Here is a 23,513-nt window from a genome sequence, read left to right as displayed (position 1 = left end):
TCCCTTTGCCCCACCCCCCACAGAGCCTCACATGTCTGGGCTGGCCTTGCTTGGCAAATGGACCATGCCTTCTCTACCGTGTGGTCACAGCCCTGCTACACCACGGGGACCTTAGTGCCTATTAGAAAAGGCCTTCTTCTGCTAATGTAGATGCAGCCCCATGCCAGGGTGCTCAGTCCAGCAAGCCCAACAGCCGGGGTTGCAGCATCCACTCCATCCCTCACCTGGGAGCCCTTGGGCAGTAAATCTCCTGCACAGCTGCATCAAATCGAGCCATCCAGCAATCTGCTGCCTCCTTGCAGCTGGGAAACCCGACAGCATGATGGGTCCTGTTAATGAGCTAACCTTCCCATTTGGTCTTCAGATAATTTCTTCATCCGGGTGGACGTGTTCTTGGTGCAAATTTGAGGAACACTGAAAGACCCTGACAAGTACTAAATAATTTTGGAAAAGATGACATTTGAACACATCTTCCTAGATGGTTTTGTTTTTGTTTTGAGACAGGGTTTCTCTCCTGTTGCCCAGACTGGAGGGCAGTGGCGCGATCTTGGCTCACTGCAACCTGCACCTCCTGGGCTCAAGTGATTCTCCGGCCTTAGCCTTCCGAGTAGCTGGGACTACAGGCACATGCCACCGTACCTGGCTCATTTTTGTGTTTTTTTGTAGAGATGGGATTTTTGCCATGTTGCCCAGGCTGGTCTCAAACTACTGGGCTCAGGCATCCTGCCTGGCTCGGCCTCCCAAAGTGCTGGGATTACAGGCATGAGCCACTGTACCCAGCCACGTCTTCCTAGATTTTGAATAGAGCCTATGTCATAGCTCTGTTTTAATGCTTGGCTATTTTTATTTTTATTTATAAACACAATTTGCAGATCTTATTTATTTTTATAGTATCTACCCGCTCTGTTGCCTAGATTATAGGGGTGTGCTGCCATGCTGTTTGGTAGTATGAGTTTTCTTTCTTAGTCCTAGTTGCTGTCTTGATTTCCCAGTGTTTTCACAGTGGTTTCTAAAATTTGGCTGTAAATTCTTAGAAACATAATTAAAAACACAAACTTCTGGGCAGTAGCCAGAGGCCCTGAAACACAGGCCACATAATAGCTGATGGCTGTCTGGGCAAGCTCTGTTTTGTGGGTCCCTCCGGGAGTTCACCCTAAGAGTTCTTTACTCCCTGGGTTCCTGGGCTCTAGAAGTGGAGGCAGCATTGCTGCCGCATCCCAAGCAGAACGGCCCAATTGGAAACAAAAGGCATTTGAAGTGTTGCAGAATGCAAGGACACAAAGCCTAAAACAGTGAAATAAACTAAAATGCAGTCTAAAATTTATGGGAACTGGAATCCTGGTTAACTATGTTCTTAATTCTGTTTTCTCATTTTTATTATACGTCATTGCACTTAACACTGAAACAGCACAGAACTCTCGACATCACCTCTGTCTCCACCCTCTCAAGAACTGTGAATTGGCCTGTATCTGTTTAGCAGGGAGTTTCTCAGCCTCGGTGCTATTGGTATGTGGGGCCCTGATTATTTGCCGTGGGGCTGCCCTGTACCTTGTAGGCTGTTTAGCAGCATCCCTGGCCTCTACCTGGTAGAAGCCAGTGGTGATGACGTCTCTTCCAGCTGTGACAACCAGCAATGTCTCACTGCCAAATATCCCCTGGTGGGTGAAAGTGCCCCCAGTTGAGAAACACTGGCTTATACCTTTCTGATACATTTAAATACTACTTTCTAGACTGAGCCCCCTCTATCCATCAGCTTTTATGATTTGACAGATATTTCAGGTTAGAGTACGGAAGCATTCTCAGCACTTGGATTCTTCTACTTGCTGGATGATGCACAATGAGAATCTGTCCTGGAGAGAAATGACTGTTCTTCTGTGTTCCTGCCTTTGTGGCTCCTTTGTGCAGTGTGATCATGATAACGTGGGGAAGACTGGATCTCTGTTGCCTTAGGCCATGTAAATAAGCCTCTTAATTTTCTTTAGGCCAGTCGAGCCTGAAAGAATCACAGATTGCTCAGGAACTAGACAGGGTGTGGGAGATCCCTCGGTAGCCAGTCCAGCAGCTTTGGTTGTGGGGCAAGATGTCCCGGTCATGTTGATTCTTTCCAGATTCGACCCTGTGTTGTAATTCTGGGTAACTGCATATATTTAAAAGAGGATGCATATAAATAGCATCTAAATGTCATGTGAGATCTTTGCCACTGCAGCAATCATTTTTATTAGTTCTCTAATTTCAGGAATATTGGCTCTTTGTAGGGCTGTACAGGCCTCCTTGCAGAGGTCGTGAAGGGGAGCTCATTTCAGATCATTAAGGGCTGAAGGGTCTATAATAAGCACACAGTCTTCCAAATTCTGAGAGTCTGGCTTGGTAGGACAGCAAGAGGCAGCAGGAAGGGCCTGTGACAGCAAGCCAAGCGGGGAGGATTCTGGCCCTGGTGTTTAGACCAGTTGATGATAGAGGCCGAGTTGAAGTTATTTCCTCTCTGAACCACAGTACTGTTTCTGTGAAATAAAGATGTTGGAGTAGATAGAACATCTCTAAGGACTCTTCCAGCTTTAAATGAAAATGTATGATTTTAATTAAGGTGGTAATGAACTGGATATTTTCAGATATAATTAAATAGGATTGGAGAGGTGTCTTTGTCTAAGAGGAGGGATAGTGGTGGAATATTAAAAATTATATTCCATCAGTGAAACTTTCAAGTGATGGATATAATTAATGTTGCCATGGAGAATTTGTGGACTGAGAACAGAGCTAGCTTCACATCCCTTCATTTGCAGTCTCTGCTCTGAAGTGGACAGACTTTGGGAGACACAGGCATCTTTGGAAGATGTTGGGGGTGTGGCTGGCGACGACTTCTCTCTGCAGCCCTGGAGACCTGTGTGCTCGTTCTAGCTTTGCTGTGTGATTTTGTGCAAGTTGCTCTATGTATTGGGGCTCAGTTCTCTTTTTCATGTGAAGAATTCAACTTTGGTCTTGTTTAGAGAAGGTTAATAGAACTGTTTTGGGCCGGGCGTGGTGGCTCACGCCTGTAATCCCAGTACTTTGGGAGGCAGAGGCGGGCGGATCACGAGGTCAGGAGATCGAGACAGTCCTGACTAACGTGGTGAAACCCCATCTCTACTAAAAATACAAAAATTAGCTGGGCGTGGTGGTGGTTGCCTGTATTCCCAGCTACTCAGGAGGCTGAGCCAGGACAATGGCTTGAACCCAGGAGGCGGAGGTTACAGTCAGCCAAGATCATGCCACTGCACTCCAGCCTGGTGACAGGATGACTCTGTCTCAAAACAAACAAACAAACAAACAAAAAACGGTTTTGGGATTGCCTATCCTTAGAAAAGCCTGCTTGCAAGGTTGGCCCTTGGGTACTATTTGGCAACATAACTAGTATGCAGTTCCCTATGTGAATATTAAACTTTCTGTAAAGAAGTGTGGCTCAGTGTGCCTAAACCATTTGTACAACCCATGTGGTTTATGCTGAATACCTGCTTTCCTTCCAGAAGTCTGGATTTCTGGTACATGCCAGGCAGTATATGGCCTATGCAGCAAGCCCCCGGTAAAATCCCTGGGCACCGAGTCTCTCACAAGCCTCCCTGGTACACAGCACTTTGCACCTGTTGTCCCAGCTTGATGCTAGAGGAATTCAGTATGTCCTCTGTGACTCCACTGGGAGAGGACTCTGGGAAGCTTATACCTAGTTTCCGCCAGACTGTTCCATGGACCTTTTCCTTCTGCCGATTTAGCTTTATATCCTTTTGCTGTCATAAATCTTAGCCATAGGTGTGACTATGTGCTGAGTCCTGTGGGTCCCTCTTGTGAGTCACCAAAGCTAGGAGTCGTCTTGGGAACACCTCATATAGATACTCTCTCTGAAAACGTGTTTTGTAAGTAGAATTCTTTGGATTTTTTTTTGGGGGGGGGAGTAAAAATTATTTCTGTATTTCAGGTGTTTGTTCCCCTTAAATTGGTGGTGAGAAAAATTCCATGGCAGAGGCAAGTGGGGATGAGCCAGCCGAAGCTCCCCTGTTCTGTGGTCAAACCATAACCTTGTTGGCCATTAGATAAATGCTTTTGATTGTGAGAAAATAAACACAAGCAAGAAAGGATCAATGCAAAGCAAGACAGTATATGGGCAATGCCATTTCAGCCATTATTCTGTTCACTGTGTATTTTACATATTGATGTGTCCTTCTGTGTTTTTGAATTAGATATAATTGGATTCTTAAGACTGAGGCTATCTATAATTTGAGGGGAACTTGTTTGAAGAAATCCCTTGTGTGAATTGGTTCCTAATTTATCTTTGAGGTGATGCCAAGATGAGTGGGGGAGTACTATGAGCTTTAGCGTCAAGCATTTTGATTAAAAAAGTGTCAAGCATTTTGATTAAAAGAGACATATGTATGTGGTAGCAGCTGAGAGCATCACAGTTATAAGCAATGGAAATCCTCATGTTAGTTTAAGCAAAATAAATGAGAACACATTACAGAATGTAAGTGACCGGATTTATGGGGTCAAATGATGTCAGAATCCTGTTTTACTCCCTCCATTCTGCTTTCTCTCTCCTCTCTCCTTTCCTCTATGTCAGCTTCATTCTTGGGCTGGTTCTCTACACAGGTGGCCTTGAATTGACCCCAAAGGATCCTAGCCCTTACAGTATCAGGGGAGAAAGACCTTTTCTGTCCTGCCATTTATCTCAGTCTCTGAAAAAGGATTCTGATTGTCCTATCACTGTGTCCAGGGAATGGGACACTGCAGTCTGGCCACTTGCTTTCTTCTGATGCAGGATAGGATCATGTTACTGTCAACTGCTCCACTAAAAAGGAATAGCTCCTCCTTAGAAAAAAGAGGATTTCTTTTATTAGAAGAAGGAGGGCAGAATGAGCAAAAATGACTGTTGTATCTATGTATATGTATATGTAGTAGTCTCCCCTTGTCTGTGGGGGTTATGTTCCAAGGCCCCCAGTGGATGCCTGTAAGCTTGGATAGTGCTGAACCTGATTGTCATCTAATGGAATACATTTCTGTTCTTGCCTTGCACCCACAAAGTAATGCCTTTTCCATCTTAACTAAGCGCTTATCATGCACTGTGGCACATTTGCATTTTGAGGTGCAACAACAAATCTAGCACAAATTTCTTTTTTCCTTCTTCACGACTCCATAGGCAGAAGATTCATTCTTACCATAGATCTTAGCAACATCAGCAAGTGATTTTTTTTTTTTTTTAATTTCCTTGTTAACAACTTTTCCTTTTTCCCTTAAAGGAAGCACTTTACAGCATACGTGTGACATACCTGGATTGCCAGCATCAGCTACTCTTGTCTTTGGGGCCATTATGAAGTAAATTAAGGGTTCCTTGAACACAAGCACTGAGATACCATGATGGTTGACCTGATTGCACAGGGGCTAATAAGTGACCAGTGGGCAGGGAGTGTCTGTAGTATCTATGGCGTGGATTTGTTGGACAAAAGGATAATTTATGTCCAGGGAATAATGGGGTGGGGTAGTGTGAGATTTTATCACACTACTCAGAACAGCTTGCAATTTAAAACCTATGAATCATTTATTTCTTGAATTTTCTATTCGATATTTTCATACTATAGTCGACTGTGAGTAACAGACTGCAGACAGCGGAATCATGGACAAAGGGGCACCATTGTATATGGACCCCAGGAAAAGGTTACATGGCTTCCGTGAAGTTGAGTGTTGGTTGGAGGTAGTCGATGAATGGCTCTAAGAACCATCTCTGAGTACTGAAACAGAATACGACCTTATTTTCCTGGTGGGTAATAATTATATTAGAGGTTTGATCCGGGCCAGGGACTGGGGATGTGACTATGGCTAGAATTCCAGTCCTAACTACGAGGATGAATGTGGGTAGGGGGTCTTCATTCATATGTGTTTCATTCATATGTGTTTTCCAAGTGTTCTTTTTAGCTAAATCTTTGCAGAAATCTTTGACATAACTCTCATTCCTTATGGAGATTACAAAGAAGTCTCTCTGATTGAAAGGATGTGGAGATGGGATGAGAGCCCCACTGTGGTCTCTTAAGGCTTAAACCTACAGGGTCTAAGGAACTTGTTTTGGAAAAACTCTAAGGGCGGTGGTCCAACCGTGGCAGTGTTCAGTTCACTGTGCTGATACCTGGTTATGAGTTATTTATTAGCACTGAGTAGAAGTAAAGCAAAACTGTGACTCCTATTTTTATTTTCTTTTGGAGCATCAACACTGATTCATTTTTGATTTATAGCTCAATATCACTGGGAAATTGTTCTGGCTCATGTAAAATGTCAAAAACACAGCTCTCCATCTATAAAATCCTATCAGAGCTCAGTCCAGGCTATTTGTAACTGGTAACCAGTGTCACTGTGGGTCTTTGGCAGAATGATTTCATGGAGTGTCTGAATCTCACTTTTGAGAGTTGTATCTTTTATGTTTGTTCTTGTGACGGATTTCCCAGACTTCCTTGTGAAGTTGTGTTGATTGGTCGATGGATCTGATGTTGTCTTTGTGGTTGTACTCTCCTTACTTTACAGTGCTCACAGGGCTCATGGATAGCTAATGCACTTGTTAGTTCAGAAGCCAGACCTAAGATTTCTTTTCTTTTTTTTCTTTTTCTTTTTCATTTTCTTTTTCTTTTCCTCCTCTTTCCTTTTCCTCCTCTTTCCTTTTCCTCCTCTTTCCTTTTCCTCCTCTTTCCTTTTCCTTTTCTTTTCTTTTCTCAGTGCTCCCCTTACCCTGACTTTGAGCAAGGTACTTTGTTGACTTCATCAAGACCAATCTGGCTCAATATCTGCTCTTCCTCAAGGATTCACTTGGCTGTTTGGGTTGACAACTCAGGGAAGGTGGTCACAGAGAGACTATGCATGGCCTTTTCTAAGTAGAATAAAGATTAATTTTTGTTTGTTTGTTTTTGTTTTTTTGAGACGGAGTCTCACTCTGTCGCCCAGGCTGGAGTGCAGTGTGCTATCTCGGCTCACTGCAACCTCCGCCTCCCGGGTTCAAGCAATCCTCTTGCCTTAGCCTCCCAAGTAGCTGGGATTACAGGCACCCGCCACCATGCCTGGGTAATTTTTTTGTATTTTTAGTAGAGACAGGGTTTCACCATGTTGGCCAGGCTGGTTTCAAACGCCTGACCTCAAGTGACCTGCCTGCCTCGGCCTCCCAAAGTGCTGGGATTATAGGCATGAGCCACTGTACCCTTCCTTCTTTCTTGTTTCTCTATGTAGCCTGTACACTTACACTAAAAGTTAATGAAAGCTGGTGATGCCCTACTGGAACACAATAGATCTGGGGCACCCCAAAATATATCAGTTACCACACACTTTCAAATAAAGGGAGTCGTATGTTGAGTAAATTACGTTATTCTATTATAAATCTTACTTGAGTCTAGTTTTATTTTCTTAAGTTAGAAGAATGCTAAGACTTTGCAGTTGCCTGGGATATGATGGCAACCTTTAAAAAGTAGAACAAGTAGGTTTTCAGCCCCTAACAGAGGAGACGATGTAGCCAAATGGATCTTTTAAGCCACTGCAGAATGTGTTCTCTGACCTTTGTATCTGCCCACTGCTTGTCCAGGAGAGTTACATCATTGCAAAGATTTGCGTCTATTCCTCCTCCTCTTGATTCCCCATTAACATCATCTGCAACTAGGAAGGAAAGGTTTTGTTGCAAATGGAGAAAGGTGCTATCTTGGGGACTTAAATTTTGGGAAATCCCTGACTCTTTATTGTTATTATTATTATTATTATTATTTGAGATGGAGTTTTGCTCTTGTTGCTTAGGCTGGAGTGCAATGATGTGATCTAGGCTCACTGCAACCTCTGCTTCCCGGGTGTGGGGGATTCCCCTACCTCAGCCTCCTGAGTAGCTGAGATTACAGGTGTGCGCCACCACACCCAGCTCATTTTGTATTTTTAGTAGAGACGGGGTTTCACCATGTTGGTCAGGTTGGTCTAGAACTCCTGACTTCAGGTGATCCTCCCTCCTCGGCCTCCCAAAGTGCTGGAATTACAGGTATGAGCCACCATGCCCAGTCCCTGACTCTTTATTTTATTTGTGAATATTGGCAAATCAGGATCTATTTGCTTTGTAACTGTATAAGTGGTGAGTAGACCTAGGTAGTTTAAAATATCAGTAACTTAAATCTCTCACTGCACAAGCTCTTTTTGGCCAAATCCCATTTAAGTCGATGGCAAGGAACGCCATAATTACTGATTCTCAGTGGCTATGTGGAAAGTGGTTTGGCTGCTTTCTTTGGTTGTAGAGCACGAACCCCTATCTTCCACCTTGGAAATACGTGCAGATATTATACATACACAGAGTAAGAAAACCTGAGCATATGGCGGGATGTGTGGTGGAATGAGAGCTGCCTTTCAACCTTGTACTCCCAGTGCCCTTCTAACGAGGTAATCATCTGGAATTTCTTGTGTAGCTTCTCTGAAATTGTATCTGGAATTGTATCTGCATATATAAAAACATTTCTGTACACACCCATGCATACACACACACAAGCTTTGATAATCTATTAATTACTGTTATTCTCTCACTACATTTTGCAACATTGCACATCTATCTTTTTCAAGAGCTTAATGATATGGTATGCATGTGTGATAATTTATTAAACGACTCTCTTATCGATGGACACCTAAGTGGTTAATATTTTGTTGTTATACATCTGTAATAAACACTCTTATATGTATTCTTTCTGCGTTTGCGCCAGTATAAATGTAGAATATATTTCTCAAAGTAGAACTTGTTGGGTGCAGATAATGTGTATTACATTTTGTAAACATCTCCAAGCTGCACCGCTAAGAGGCTTCCCCATTGACACCAGATGAGACTTGTCCTCATGTCTTCACCAGCACTCAGAATTTGCAAAAAAAAAATTTTTTTTTTTTTTTTTTTGAGACAGAGTCTCACTTTGCCACCCAGGCTGGAGTGCAGTGGCACGATCTCGGCTTACTGCAACCTCCGCCTCCCTGGTTCAAGCAATTCTCCTGCCTCAGCCTCCCAAGTAGCTGGGACTACAGGCACACACCACCACACCTGGCGAATTTTTGTGTTTTTTAGTAGAGATGGGATTTCACCATATTGGCTGGGCTGGTCTCGAACTCCTGACCTTGGGATCTGCCCACCTCGGGCTCCCAAAGTGCTGGAATTACAGACGTGAGCAAATCCTTTTATATCTGCCATTGTAAAAGGTAGAAATGGTACTGATCTTTATTATCTTCTTATTTATTCAGTTTTGCTACCTTATGTTTATCAGTTATTTTAAATTCCTTTTCTAAAATTGCATGTTCAAGGTGCTTTCTTGCCTTATCTTTTAGGCTCTTGGGCTTTTAAAAAATTGACTGATTTGCAAGTATTCTTTTAAAAATTGAAGTATAATAGACATACAGAAGCATCATTGATGAAAATCCCATAGTTTAATGAAGTTTCACAAAGTGAACATAACTGTGTAGCCACCACTCACACTCATCTTCCCACCTGAGAAGCCCTGTTCATGCCCCCTCTTTGTCACTACTCCCTGCCCAGGAGGTGACCACCAGCCTGAATTCTACCACCATGGATTTGCTTTGTCTATTTTTGGACTTTACACAAACCAGATCATACATAGATTATCCAATGAGTGCTTTTGTGTTTGCCTTTGCTGAGATGCATACGTGTAGTTGTGATTAGCTGTAATTCAGGTATTGTCATTGTTATGTAGTATTTCATTAGATGAATATACCACCAATTTATCCATTTCTATTGTTGACCAATGTTTGTGCTGTTTCCAGTTTCGGCAATTAGCAATAATGCTGCTGTGAACATTTTGTAAGCATCTTCAAGTATCCACATGTATGTATGTATGTATGTGTTTTTTTTATTTTTATTTTTTATTTTTTGGAGATGGAGTCTTGCCCTCAGTCACTCAGGCTGGAGTGCAGTGGCGCAATCTTGGCTCACTGCAACCTCTGCCTCCCAGGTTGAAGTGATCTTCCTGCCTCAGCCTCCCGAGTAGCTGGGATTACAGGCTCCTGCCACCACACCTGGCTAATTTTTGTATTTTCAGTAGAGACGAGGTTTCACCATTTGGCCAGGCTGGTCTTGAACTCCTGACCTCAGGTCATCCACCTGCCTTGGCCTCCCAAAGTGCTGGGATTACAGGCGTGAGCTCCTGCACCCAGCCATACATATGTATTTCTGTTGAGTATACATCTAGGGATGGAATGGCTGAGTCATGGATTAAGATCACTTTTTGCTTTTTTTTTTTTTTTTGAGGCAGTCTTGCTCTGTCACCCAGGCTGGAGTGCAATGTCCTGATTTCAGATCACTACAACCTCTGTCTCCTGGGTTCAGTTGATTCGTGTGCCTCAACCACCTGACTAGCTGGGATTACAGGCACGCGCCACCACACCCAGCTAATTTTTGTACTTTTAGTAGAGATGGAGTTTCACTATGTTGCCCAGGCTGGTCTCAAACTCCTGGCCTCATGTGATCTGCCTGCCTCAGCCTCCCAAAGTGCTAGGATTACATGCATGAACCACCGCACCTGACCTGATCAGCTTTTATAGAGACAGGCTGCCAGTTTTGGAAAGTATTTGTACAGTTTTACAATTCCACCAGCAGTTCTTGAGAGCTGCGTTGTATTGCATCCTCACCGATGTTTGAAATTGTCAGCTTTTTTACTTTTGAGCCACACTTTGCGTATGTAGCGGCATCTGTGGTTTTAATTTTATTGTCCCTGGTTACTAATAAGTAGAGTATATTTTCATATGTTTATTGGTCATTCGTGTATCATCTTTCATGAAGCTTGTTAAGTCTTTCGCCCATTTTTCTATTGGGTTGTTTTTCCTCTTTCTTAGTGATTTATGAGTCTATATTCTGGATACAAGTCCCCTGGTAGTTATGCTGTATAAATATCTTCTCAACAAACTCGACGGCTTGCTGTTGTGCTCTTTGAAGGAGGTCTTTAATGTAGTTCAGTTTACGAGTCATTTCCCTTATGATGAATGCATTTATGTTTTGTTTAAAAAAATCTTTACCTTTCCCCAAGATGATGAAACTCCCTGACAGCATTCCATTTCAGATCTCTCCCATGTTAACCTTACAGGTCATATCTACAGCTCATCCACGGCTTTCTCTGTATGGAGTGAGGTAGGATCATAATTCAGTCATTTCATATGGATGTCCAACTGGCCCAGCACCATTGATTGAAAAGAACTTTGTTTCCCCCATGTATTTTAGGGGTACTTTTGAAATATATAAATCAAGTAACCATGTATGTGTGGATCTTTTGCTTTGTGGTCTTTGTTTATCCTTACGCTAGTATTATTTTATTTACTGTAGCTTTGAAATCTTCATATCTGGTAGTGACTGTCTTCCAGGTTTTTTGGTTGTGCTTGTTAAGGATTGTCTTGACTATTCTTTTTTTTTTTTTCCCCCTCCCTGCAGTGGAGTCTCACTGTCATCCAGGCTGGAGTGTGGTGGCGTGATCTTAGCTCACTACAACTTCCGCCTCCGGGTTCAAGCGATTCTCTTGCCTCAGCGTCCCGAGTAGCTGGGACTACAGACACCCGCCACCACACGCCTGGCTAAATTTTTTTGTATTTTTAGTAGAGATGGGGTTTCACCATATTGGTCAGGCTGGTCTCGAACTCCTGACCTCAGGTGATCCATCCACCTTGGCCTCCCAAAGTGCTGGGATTACAGGCATGAGCCACTGTGCCTGGTCTGTCTTGGCTATTCCTCATTCTTTTCACTTTCCACATGAACTTTGGCTTCATCTTATCAATTCTCTTGCCACCTGCTAGGATTTTGATTGGCCATAGTGAGGCTTCCAATCCACAAACATGGTATGTTTCTTCATATATTTAATAGTTATCTTTAATTTCTCCTAAAATATTTCATTGCTTTTCTAGGTAGAAGTCTTGCATATTTTTTTAGTTTTATTAGTTTTTTCCTAGGTATTTGATAATTTTGCTATTTTGAATAGAGCCTTTTAAAAATTACATTTCCTTCCTGTTTGTGGCTAGTATAGAAATAACTGGAATTTGTATATTCACTTAATGTGTGGTGGCCTTGCTGAATTCACTTCTTAATTCTTTCTAGTTCCCTTGTTCTGTCTGCCAGTTTGCCAGTGCCTCACTGCTCTAATAATTGTGACTTTGTGGAGAACCAGGTGTGAAGGGAGCAGCGGGCAGCTTTAATTTGAGTACTTATTCTCGGGGTACCTGATCTCAGTGATCTACCTTGGGGAACATCTTCCTGCCTTGAATGTGAGAGAAGACTGCCTGGCTGGCAGTGGAGCCTTGGCTCCCCTCGTTGATGAAATGATGTCTGATTCTCGTATCAGTGTCTGTCTGAGCAAGCAAGCACTCCTTTGGTTCATGCCTTTGCTCTCTAGTGTATAGAATATCGGGAAAGTGTCCAGGGTTGGATGCTGGAGCTGAGCTCCAAGCTTGCCATTGCATATAAGGGACAATTGTTTGGGCTACTGATGACTGTGCCATCTAATTGTGGAAAAGTCTAAGCTCTGCCCAAGATTTGATTGAGATATGTTATCAGCTGTCAGCATCTTCTCCTAGCATGGTCTAAATTTTAATGTATTTTGTAGATTCCCTTTATGGGTAATTGGGGGTTGGCCATTTTCTGGTTTCTTTGATCATTTTATTCTTTTTCTAGTTTTTTCATGTTTCTTGTCGGTTTGGGTTTTATGGAGCAGAGTAGTGAGGAGAGAGGACAAAAGGGCTGTATTTCACCATGTCTAACTTTTATTCTCTGAGTGATCATGTTAATCTTCTAATGACTTTGATTCAGATCAAATGAGTTGGTATTTGTTCAGCATAGTTTCTTTAAGCCAAATCTCTGGACCCTTATTCAGTGTATTTTTCTTCCTCACAGTATGTTCCGTTCTTTAAAATGTTTCTTAAGCGACTTTTCAAACCAAAGAGGTTCAATGTGTTTGGAATCAGCAGTGCAGACCAAGGGCCATCTCAGTGGCCTGGCAAGGATGACCTTGGGTGACAATATCCACGCCCTTGCTAGCGTTTCTTGCCCGTAGTGTTAGCTTTTGGTTCTGGTCTGAATTAACTGTCACACATTAAATGAACACCAGAAATTATAATTGGGGGTGAGAGATTCTTTCAGTCTTGTTCAGTTTAACAAGGATTTTTTGAGCACTGACAACATGCTTGTGCTTGAGCACACAGGCCCTGAGGGTAGAGACAAATATGATACAACCCTTGACTTCAGGCTTTTATGTGCTGCTTAGGAGAAGGCAAGGATCATTTCTGTGTTTTATAAAAACAAGGCAGTCAGGGGCAGGGAGCTTTGGGGCCCAAAAAGACACCAAGCCAAGGTAAAAAGAATGGACTGAAAATGAGTTTACCTAGAAACAAGCTTCGAACTCCCAGCAACCTCACAGGTGTTTAACATAGAAGACGAGAGAAGATAAAATGCGAAAGTTCTGTTCTATACATTTTATCCTCATCTCTGTTTATCCAATGAATGCTTTACTTACTAGGCTAAAGGAGCTGCATTCTATGACTAAGGGAAACTTAGGGCTTTAAAAGGTATGTTTTATCAAATTGTTGGGCAAGTAACTGCTGTATCCCCAGCTCAGCAGAATAGTGTTGGAGACATACTGGGTGCTCAATAAGCACTTGTTGATTGAATGAAAGAGCGATTGGTGAGCGTGGCTACTTATGTTAGTCTGGCAGCGTGGGTTGCAGGACATACGTTGAATGTGGTCTGAGGACTCCTGGCCAGACCTACCTCCCACAGGCTTACTTGATAGCTGTGCTGGCATTGTGGGCAACCCTGGCACAAGGAGGTATAAGAACAAGTGTTAGGAAAGTGTGAGTGATGTTTAGTAAGAAACTCGTTGCTACTGTTGGCTCTGGCGCGTGAGGTCTGCGGAGCAAATGTGCTAACAAGTTGAGGGGCTGTGTACTCCATTGGAGACGGCCCATAAATGCTCGTAAAAGTTGGCTAACTGTGGCTTCAAGGGATGTTCCTCCTCTTTATTCCCAGATTAAAGAAGAAGCAAAGTGAAAGTGTGCTGTGGTGTTGAGGAAGTTTTGCCATTAAAAGCTGGGGTCTTGTCTTTTTGTCTCTGAGTTGGTGACTCCTGTGTGTGAGACCTCTGAGAGCTTCTTAAAACCCAGGTCTCTCCCTGTTGAGTGGCAGGCATCCTGCCCATGTCGCAGGAATGCCGATCCCTGCTTTGGAACGGGGGTCATGTGCATTTCATGTTATGCTAACTGGAGCAGAGCTAGTCTGGTGGTATGTGGTAGAGGGAACGAGGGTGCCCCAGTCCATGCTAGAGAGTTGCCTTGAGTTGTTTTCATTTGGATTTTTTTGCTGTTATACTATTCTGTGTTGGCTCTTGGCTTTCTGGGTCCCGGGGCTATCCTTACTTTTTCCTTCGTCCTAGATCTTTGCCATTTGCAGATACTTCAAGCTGTCCCTAAAAGAGTGGTCCATTTAGAGGCTGGTTTCTCCATTATGCCCCTGAAAGTGCCAGCTGTGGCTTCATTAGCTCAGGGAAGGGCTTCTGGGTAGCACCACTGGGCCTCCCGGTGTTTTGAGCCCTTGGTCCTGTCTGCCTTCTCCCTGAAGGCTCTGTTTGCTGCATGCTGGAGCTAAGGGGAATGTGTTAATGAATCCATCTGAAAGTTTTCTATGTGTTCAGGTACTGATCTCGGCATTCAGGGTACATCAGGGAACAAACAGTCAAAGCTTTTGCCTTTGTGGTGTTTATATTCTAATAGGTGGGAGTAGGGTGGGGCAATTGAAATGTAAATAAATCCATAAGATAATGTAGATGAGATGTTCTTCAGACCAAGAAAATGTAGAGGTGGGTGACAGAGCTCAGACTGGGAGTGAGGGCAGGTTTCATCACTAAATGTGGTGGCCAGAACAGCCCTAACCTGAAGGAGGGGAGGGAGCAGGCCAGGCAGACCCCTGGAGTAAGTTTGTTCCTGGCAGAAGGGAGAGCCGTGGCCTGGCTGTGGGGAGGTCACCGAGGAACCCCATGTGGCTGGAGTGTGGAGTAAGCAGGCGTGGCCCACAGAAGAGGAGGTCCGAGAACAGAGGCTTCCTCCATCCTAAGGACCATGGCCTTTCCATGGAGGCCGATGTGTTCGAGTACCTGGGCTGCGTGTTGAGGGTGGCTGGGTAGGGGCAGGGGCATGGAGGGACGAATGAGTGGCTGCTTCCTGTTAGAAATTGGAGCGCAAGTGACTTTTCATTGCCAAGTGGCCCAGAACACTAGTAAGTGGCACTCCCTACCCCCGTAGCAGCAGCTCGAGGGCAATATTTTCTAACCTCTTCAAGCCCATTCTTTTGGGTTTTGTAGGTTATTGTGGGTGTGGGATTGGGGGGTGGGAGTTGTATAGTACCTGTTTGTATGTAGTCACCACTTGGTCATGTGAGAGAGACCCGTGATCATCCCGGAGGTCTTGGCAAGGGTTTGCCTGAGACAAACAGTTGCTTTCCTAACAAACACTTGCTTTCCACAGACAGGCAGAGCCCCGGAGGGTGGGAGGGCAGTGCCTGTGGCCTGCCTAAGGCTAATAATGGTTCTCAGCGCTGTCTGTAGAAGTCAAAGAACTCTCAAAGAATGGTTCTGGCTTTGAGAACCTGGCCATGGTACATTTGCTGAGAGACAGACCTTCCAGTAGAAAACATTGAAAGTCACAGTTCGTGCAGCACAATGAATATGTAGCAGGTACTTTGCTGGACATGGCAGGTTGCTCATGCCCTACATGTGAGGTCCCATACTGAAGCATTACGGGGCCAACTAGACGCCACAGGGGCCAGGCAGGTGGAAGAGGAGAGTGAGGCAGGCTGGCTGTGATGTTGCAGGAGAGGTGGGGCACCCCAGAGCACATGCCTCATCCGAACGCGGCATTGGCACCACTGGGAGAAAGGGACAGCCCAGGATGGGCAGATCTCAGTGTTTTGAGAGAATCCAAAGATCCAGATTATTGGGTTTTCATTATTATGTGTTCTTGTTAGGCAGCAGAAGAGGAGGTAGAAGTAAGAAGGGTCCACATTTCTGTATGTGTGTATGTATTTATGGTGGATGATGGAAAGATGGTTCTCCATTTGAGTTAATTACATAGGTGAGGTTGTTGCCAGGCCTCTGTGTAACAGAGGCTGTCCAATTAAAGTAGGATTGATTTATTAACGAAACTTACAGTCACATAATTTTACAACTTGGAGGTGTTATGGGGCCTGGGGGCATTGCTAAAGAGTGCTAAGGCTCAAGATAATTATTGTGTGACTTTGGAGAGAATGACAGATGGGTCCTCACTTTTGCTGCAAACCTAGCCAGCGATTGAAATGGCATTCTTTGTTTAAGGTTGTGGAGGGGCTGTCTGCACTGATCCTCTGTTGCCTTGCTGGCACCCTTACCTCTTTGTGCATTTCCGAGGTATTTTGTCTCTACTGTCCAGGACCCTCCCTCAGAGCCTGCTGCTGATTCAGCTGCACGATTTGCATTTAGCTTTGCCCTAACAATGGGTTCCCTGGGTCCTGTCCATTTTCCAGCTGTCTTTATATTTGAATTTGAATTTCCAGCTGATATGCTTTCTGGCCTGGTGTGTGACTTAAAGAAGGTCTGGTCTTTTAACCAGACTTGTATAAATATTTATTTAAGACTTCTGTTGTGTGTGTGCTTCTGGGAGAGTAGCTGTTATTACCCCTTTGACACATGAATGAAAGTAGTGTGTGTGACACGCAGCATCCCGGGAGGCAGGAGGTCCCTCAGACTGGGAGTGACATTCTGCTCATGCTCCACGTGCTGGCTTTCTTGGTCCACCCCTGCACTTCCATGAACTTTTTGGGCCATTAACGAACCACTCATGTAGGTGATTTGACCTAGAAAGATGGATTCAGAAACTGAAATGTAATAAAGACACATATGGTCATGTGCTACCCTGTGAGAGCATTTGTGAACTCACAGTGCAGCCTAGTCTCAGATGTGCATCACGGATATGGTTTCTCTTACTCCATTTTAGACCTTTGGTGATATTTTTGTGAGTTGGATATCTTTTTCCGCAAATAGATTTCTTTTTCTGATTTAAATGATATGGTGGTTGTAGAAAATGTAGAAAGTAAACCTCAGGACCCCCAAATCACTAATCTAAAGGGAAAAGTCAAGCTGGGCACAGTCTGGCAAACCTGCCTCACATTTTATTCCTAAATAAGATACCTACAAAGATCGAGAAGCTACGTACCTCCCTCACAATTTGCCCACAAGGAAATTCTTTGTGGACACAAGACAGACCTCAAGCCCTCCCTCTGTTCACCTGAGACAGATGTATATCCAATTGCTTCCTCTGCCCTGTTGTTTTCACCAAGCTGGGCAAAGGTGTAAGTGACTGTTCCTCTACCTTCTGCTCACATAGAAATTGTGTATTCGGTGAAAGGCTAATCAAAGACTTTTAAAAATACAGCCATTTGTCTGTTTTCTACCTGTGACCTGGAAGCCCCCTCCGCACCTCGAGTTGTCCTGCCTTTCCAGACAGAACCGATGTATATCCTACACAGATTGATTGATGCCTCATGTCTCCCTAAAATGTATAAAACCAAGCTGTGCCTGGACCACGTTGGGCACCTGTGGTCAGGTCCTCCTGAGGCTGTGTCACGGGCATGTCCTTAACATTGGTAAAATAAACTTTCTAAATTGATTGATCTCTGTCTCAGATACTTTTGGGTTCACAGTAGAAAGGAAAGAAACCCACTCAAATATTCCCACCCTTTAAAGATGGTAACCACTGTTACCATTTGAGGGAATTTTTTTCTGGTTGTTTTCAATGCAAGCTGTAAAGCTAGTTGTTGTAGCACATACTTCATCTTGTATCTTGCCCGAATTCTCTCTCATAACTCTCCTCCTGCTTTCTTTGGCTTTAGCCAAAATGGCCTCAGACATGCCAAGTTTTCCACCTCAGAGTGTTTTACTGACTCCTCTTCTCTGGCAGGTTCTTGCCCAGGTAACAAAAACAGCATAGTTCACTCCCCCATCTCCTTAAGTCATTACGTAAATGTCCCCTTGTCAGTGAAGCCTCTTCTGATCTTCCCATTCAGTTTGTACCTGTGTTGGCTAGAACTCCCCCTGTTCCAGACCCATCCTTTCCTATGGCACCCAGTGCAGGACCCAACATACAACCTGTCTATTATCAATGCCATTGTTCTTTCTAATATGCTAATAGAAACATTAAGCAGTAGTAATTTTTCTGAAAAATATTTTGAGACAGGATCTCCCTCTGTTGCCTAGGCTGGCTTACAGTGGTGTGATCTTGGCTCATTGCAACCTCCACCTCCTGGGCCCAAGCAATCCTCCCACCTCAGCCTCCTAAGTAGCTGGGGTTAGAGGTGTCTGCTACCACAGTCAGCTAATTTTAAAATTTTTTTGTAGAAATGAGGTTTCACTATATTGCCCAGTCTGGTCTGAAACTCCTGACCTCAAGCGATCCTCCTGCCTTGGCCTCCCAAAGTGCTGGGATTATAGGTTGAGCCATCACTCCAAGCCAGCAACAGTACTCTTTGCAAAGGCTTTAAAATATCTACCTATAGCCTATTCTTTGAATAAATCATACCTCAATCATCACCCTACTATGGAACATTTAGTTACATCTAATGTTTTACTGTTATAAATCACGTGAACCTATTATGAACCTTTTGTGCTTAAAGTATTTTTCCATTTCTTATGCATTAAAATACATTCTTGAGCATGGGATTACTGGGTCAACATATCTTGTATTAAGACTCATATGGCTGAAAGTGATAGAAACTCAACTCAAACTGGCTTAAGCAAATCAAAGGAAATGGTTGGCTAATGTATTTGAGAAGTAGAGGGATAGAACAGTCAGGACTGATTTAAAAGGTTCAGTCTGTCTTCGGGAGTCTGATCTGTGTTTTAGTATCCACGTTCTTCTTGTGTTGGCTTCATTCTCAGGCAGTCTCCTCCCACTTGTGTCAAAATCACCGCCTGTAGCTCCTGTGTTCATCCTCCTATCTCTAAAATCTCCTCGAAGGAAGACATCCCCTTTCCAATATTTTCAGCAAAAAGCTTGGCACAGGTTCTCATCGGCTCAAATTGAATTGTGCCATTTTCGAATCATTAACTGTGGACATGGGACAAGTTAATGGGATATACTAGCATGGGAATAGCATCATCCCACCCAAATCACTTATTTTGAGGGTAGGGCAGGTGCCATTCCCAGAGGAGAATCAGGATGCTCTTATGGGATGGGGACTGCATGCTGGGCTGGCCCCAAATGACACATCTTCATTTTACCTATGAACATTTTAGGGACTCTGTGTCTTAAAATAAATTAATAAAAAGAAAAAGCCAGCAGAGAAAGAGATAGGAGCCCAGTTGCATCCTAAGCATGCAGTTTTTTGGATGTGTAACTGCTGCCTAATCAGATAGCAGTGTGTTTCTACTCTGACCACATGGGGCCAAGAGCAGCCTTCACAGGAGAGCTCTGTCCCACAGCTGCCTGGTTGCCCATCTCTTTGTGGATGTGTTGCCAGTTTGCAACATAATTGTCCAAGTTCAGAAGGGCCCTTGTTTCTTGTCCACTGTTGAATAAACACCTGCCTTGAAGGCATTGCAGCCTTTGTTGGCCCTGTGGTGGCTTTTCACTACACTCAGCACATGTGCATGGAGCTCCAGGTGCCTCTACCACGTAATCTCTCCCTTATAATCATCCTGGCTCAGGCCTGCCTCCAAGCCAACCTCATTCTTAGCATGAGGGAAGTTGGAAACTTCCTGGTGAAAACCCCATGGAAGTTGGGGGGTGGGATGCTGTGTAAACCATTCTGACCCTTCCATTGAGTTTATTCTTATCTCAAAATTGGGATGTGTCACGGTGAGTTATGAGACAAATAAAATGAAGTTATTACTTGACACTCTTCAGAAATTGCTGAAAGGCCATCTGAACTCTTTCATTCGGATCCTGTGCTAATGACTATTTGCTGTTATTTAGTAGGAAGAGCTGGGGAGTTGGTCACATAAAAGAAGCTGTCAGAGCTAAGGCTGTGTGGAGGGCCCTTCAAAGTAGTCTCAATTCCCCATGCAATTTTTGGCGTTTCTTCCTTTCCATCTCATCAAGAAAATTAGATGGAGCCAATTTATAAATAAATAACACATCTCTGTTAAGGACTCTAGGTTAACTTGTAGTCGTCTTGCTCATATTTTCCTTGGTGCAGACGGGATAGAGAGTACTAATATTCCACTTGCGCTCTAGGTCATCCATTCTGTGGCAGGCTTAATTCTCACAAGTGGATCTTTCGCACATAATTTTGAGAGTGTTGGAAATCATGGACACAACACTCCAGTTGAGTTGGGGACACCCCACCTGCCATTTAGTGGTCATCTCCTTTGTTTAATTCCAGATTCCTGAGACAAGATTTCTTGTCTTTCTCAATATAGTCAAGTGAATGTCCTCTTGAAATCTGTTTTGAAGCCGTGGTTCACTGCTGGTGAGACAGGTGCTCTTCTGCCATAGCGAGTCACGGGGAGTGCTTTTCTAGCTGTTCCTTTTCCGTGGTGCTCAGCCCCAGGAGTGCAGGTGGAGACAGACTGGGAGCCCGGTGGCAGCTCTTCTCTTTTTTTTTTTTTTTTGAGGTGGGGTCTCACTCTGTCACCAGGTTGGAGTGTGGTAGCGTGATCTCGGCTCACCACAACCTCCGCCTCCCAGGTTCAAGTGATTCTCCTGCCTCAGTCTCCCGAGTAGCTGAGACTGCAGGTGCGCACCACCACACCTGGCTTATTTTTTTGTATTTTTAGTAGAGATGGGGCTTCTCCACGTTGGCCAGGATGGTCTTGATCTCTTGACCTCGTGATCCATCCGCCTTGGCCTCCCAAAGTGCTGGGATTCCAGGCATAAGCCACTGAGCCTTCTTTTCTCTGTTGTAGATCTGGAGCATCTGTGCACGATGTTAGTTGGAATTAAAAAGGTTTCCACTGCTGATAAAGAAGCAACCCACAAAAAGCACACAGCTAAGATATTCTAAAAACAGGTTGTAAAGGGAAAGAAAAGATATCCTCCTTGACTTATTTCTGTGAAATTTTGTTACGCTTAGTTAACAGTTATGGAGCATGTGCTGCGAGCCAAGCTGTGTTTTATAGGCCGCCTCGGTGCTCGCAGCAGTCCCGCCAGCGATCAGCTGCCTTTTTTTGCACATGTCAGCATGGCTGGTGAATTGATGTTCTCCGGAAAGGGCCGGTGCCCCTTTACAGCACCATACCTGTGTGTCCTGTGAAAACTCCAGCTGGTCACCATGCACAGCTGGCTCTGCCGTTCTGCCTGTGCCAGGAAGAGCAGCAGCAGGGCCTCCTGGAGGAGCTCGTGTCAAAAACAAAGGTGGTTGCGGATTTAATGGGTTGCATTCCGCCTCACACAGTTTGAGCACCTGCACATGGCTGAGTTTCAGGAAGGGCCTGGAAACGCTTGGACACCAGTGGTTCACTCTCCCCGGTGCTGTGGCTTTCCCATGCTTACCTTCCTGCTCCTCAGTCTTTATGGCAAACAGTGGCCGATGGCAACTCCAGCATTTACAAGTTGCTGTTCTAACCACATAGATTGACCAACTAGACTCTCTCAGTCTCAAGTCCTAAATCACAGAAAGTGAACTCTGTTTGGTCCATAGTGGATCAGGCGCCCTCCTTACAGCTGGAGGGCACAAGGCACAACACGTTGTCTGAGGACTGTCCCTAGACCTTGTGGAGAGGACAAGGTGCGGGTCCTAGAGAAGGGACATTGTGATGAGCTGATGGAAGTCCATGTAGGCGCTGGCCTCTGTGCCTCCCACCCACACCTCCTACTGTGCCAGTGACCACTTGCAGAACGTAGGCCTGGCAACAAGCCACTGCCGGCTTTGCTGACCCTTAGTGTAGGGCTTTAGTCTTGGTTGGAGGTGCATGTGTGCTTGTTAAATATGACTTTCTTCTGGAGATCTGCCTTTGTTATGTCAAATTGAGACGTCTTGGAAGCTGTCATTGCTTTAGCACAAAACAGAATTAGGCAAAAGTGCTACCCAATTGATGTTCTCCAATTTAAAAATGTGGATCAAGGCCGGGCGTGGTGGCTCACACCTGTAATCCCAGCACTTTGGGAGGCTGAGGCGGGTAGATCACCTGAGGTCAGGAGTTCGAAATTAGCCTGGCCAACATGGCAAAACCCTGTCTCTACTAAAAATACAAAAAATAGCTGGGTGTGGTGGTGGATGCCTGTAGTCCCAGCTACTCGGGAGGCTGAGGTGGGAGAATCACTTGAACCAGGGAGGCGGAGGTTGCAGTGAGCCGAGATCGCGCCTCTGCACTCCAGCCTGAGTGACAGAGCAGACTGTCTCAAAAAAAAAAAAAAAAAAAAGAAAAATGAAAATGTGTTGTAATTATAATTGTGGCATTGACATTTGTAGACATCTCTATTTGTAGACATCTGTTGTTTAAGATCATTTGTCCCTCTTTTCTAAACAACTGTTATTGGTGTCTACATTGGATTTTAAACTCTGGTGCCCACAGATGTTTTTTCATCTATCTTAGCAGTGGTGTATGCCTTAGACACACCACCTTATTATGGAAACAGTTTGGGTGGTTGGAGTTTTACTTTGAAAGTTTGATATAGTTCCCAGTTGCTAAATTCTCAAAGTATCAGAAGTCATTTGATTGACAGCTGTTTAAGCAATTTTATTTGGAAATTGGCCCTCAGGTGTTTCAGAACACTGTGAGGGGAAGTTGTTGCAGGTAGAGTCTGGGAATCTTTTCAGTTCACGCTTCATTTTTTAAAAATTCTTAGATTTTACACGTACAGTTAATTTTTAGTTTTATTCTCTTGGAATTTCCCCACTGATGTTTAAAAGGCCATGTAATGTATTAATATACTCAAAAATGAGAGAGGTTTTAAAATATTCTGAATAATATTTTCTTTCTTTTTAGCTGTCTCCGTTATGAGGTACAGCGCCTCTGCTTTTGGGTTTGCAGTAAGTAACCTGAAATGTACTTTCATCAAGTTTTGCACGTTTTTTCATAAGCCCGTAAACCTCACCCTGAGCCCTCAAATGAGGGTGGTTAGCCTATGAGAGCTTAGCATGAGAAACATACTTTATGGAAACCCACTTCTGTTAAAAAATGAACATTTAACAGAATTATACTGCAACGAGGACCGTATAATTCTCAAGCACAGACTGGGGGGAACCACATTTCCCACAATGTGCTTGGGTGAGAGGATGTTTTGGGCATTTTAGCCCTTTTTTGCCTTCCAGGTTGTACGTGGACCTGGCACGCACTGGAGCAAAGCATTTGCTGGTGTAGGCAGAGGTTTGCAAGTTAAGATCAGGGCTACTCGTGCTAGGATGAGTCAGTCTGTGGCCAGCTAAGGGTAAGCTGGCTTCCCAGCCGGCCTCCTGATGGAAGCTAGTTGGAGAAAGCGGGTCTCCGCTTCACAGGCTAGGTCTGTTGAGAAATTGGGCGAAGTGTCCCCAGGCCCCTTGGAGAGGATGCTAGCGCTCG

General features: G+C 44.2%; 1 protein-coding gene across 1 annotated transcript in view; it reads left to right on the top strand.

Moving 5' to 3' along the window:
- The window catches only part of TMEM163 (transmembrane protein 163), a 258,331-nt gene that overhangs the window by 139,530 nt on the left and 95,288 nt on the right, over positions 1-23,513 (top strand). Inside the window, exon 3 of the mRNA XM_007964806.3 lies at positions 22,941-22,984. Within this exon, the coding sequence (XP_007962997.1) occupies positions 22,941-22,984 (44 nt within the window). The remainder of the gene's footprint in view (positions 1-22,940; positions 22,985-23,513) is intronic.

The sequence above is a fragment of the Chlorocebus sabaeus genome, chromosome 10 (genome assembly GCF_047675955.1).
Source record: "Chlorocebus sabaeus isolate Y175 chromosome 10, mChlSab1.0.hap1, whole genome shotgun sequence".
NCBI classification, from domain to species: Eukaryota; Metazoa; Chordata; class Mammalia; order Primates; family Cercopithecidae; genus Chlorocebus; species Chlorocebus sabaeus.
The sequence above is the reverse complement of the archived record's forward strand: the minus strand, read 5'-3'. Positions and strand labels throughout refer to the sequence as shown.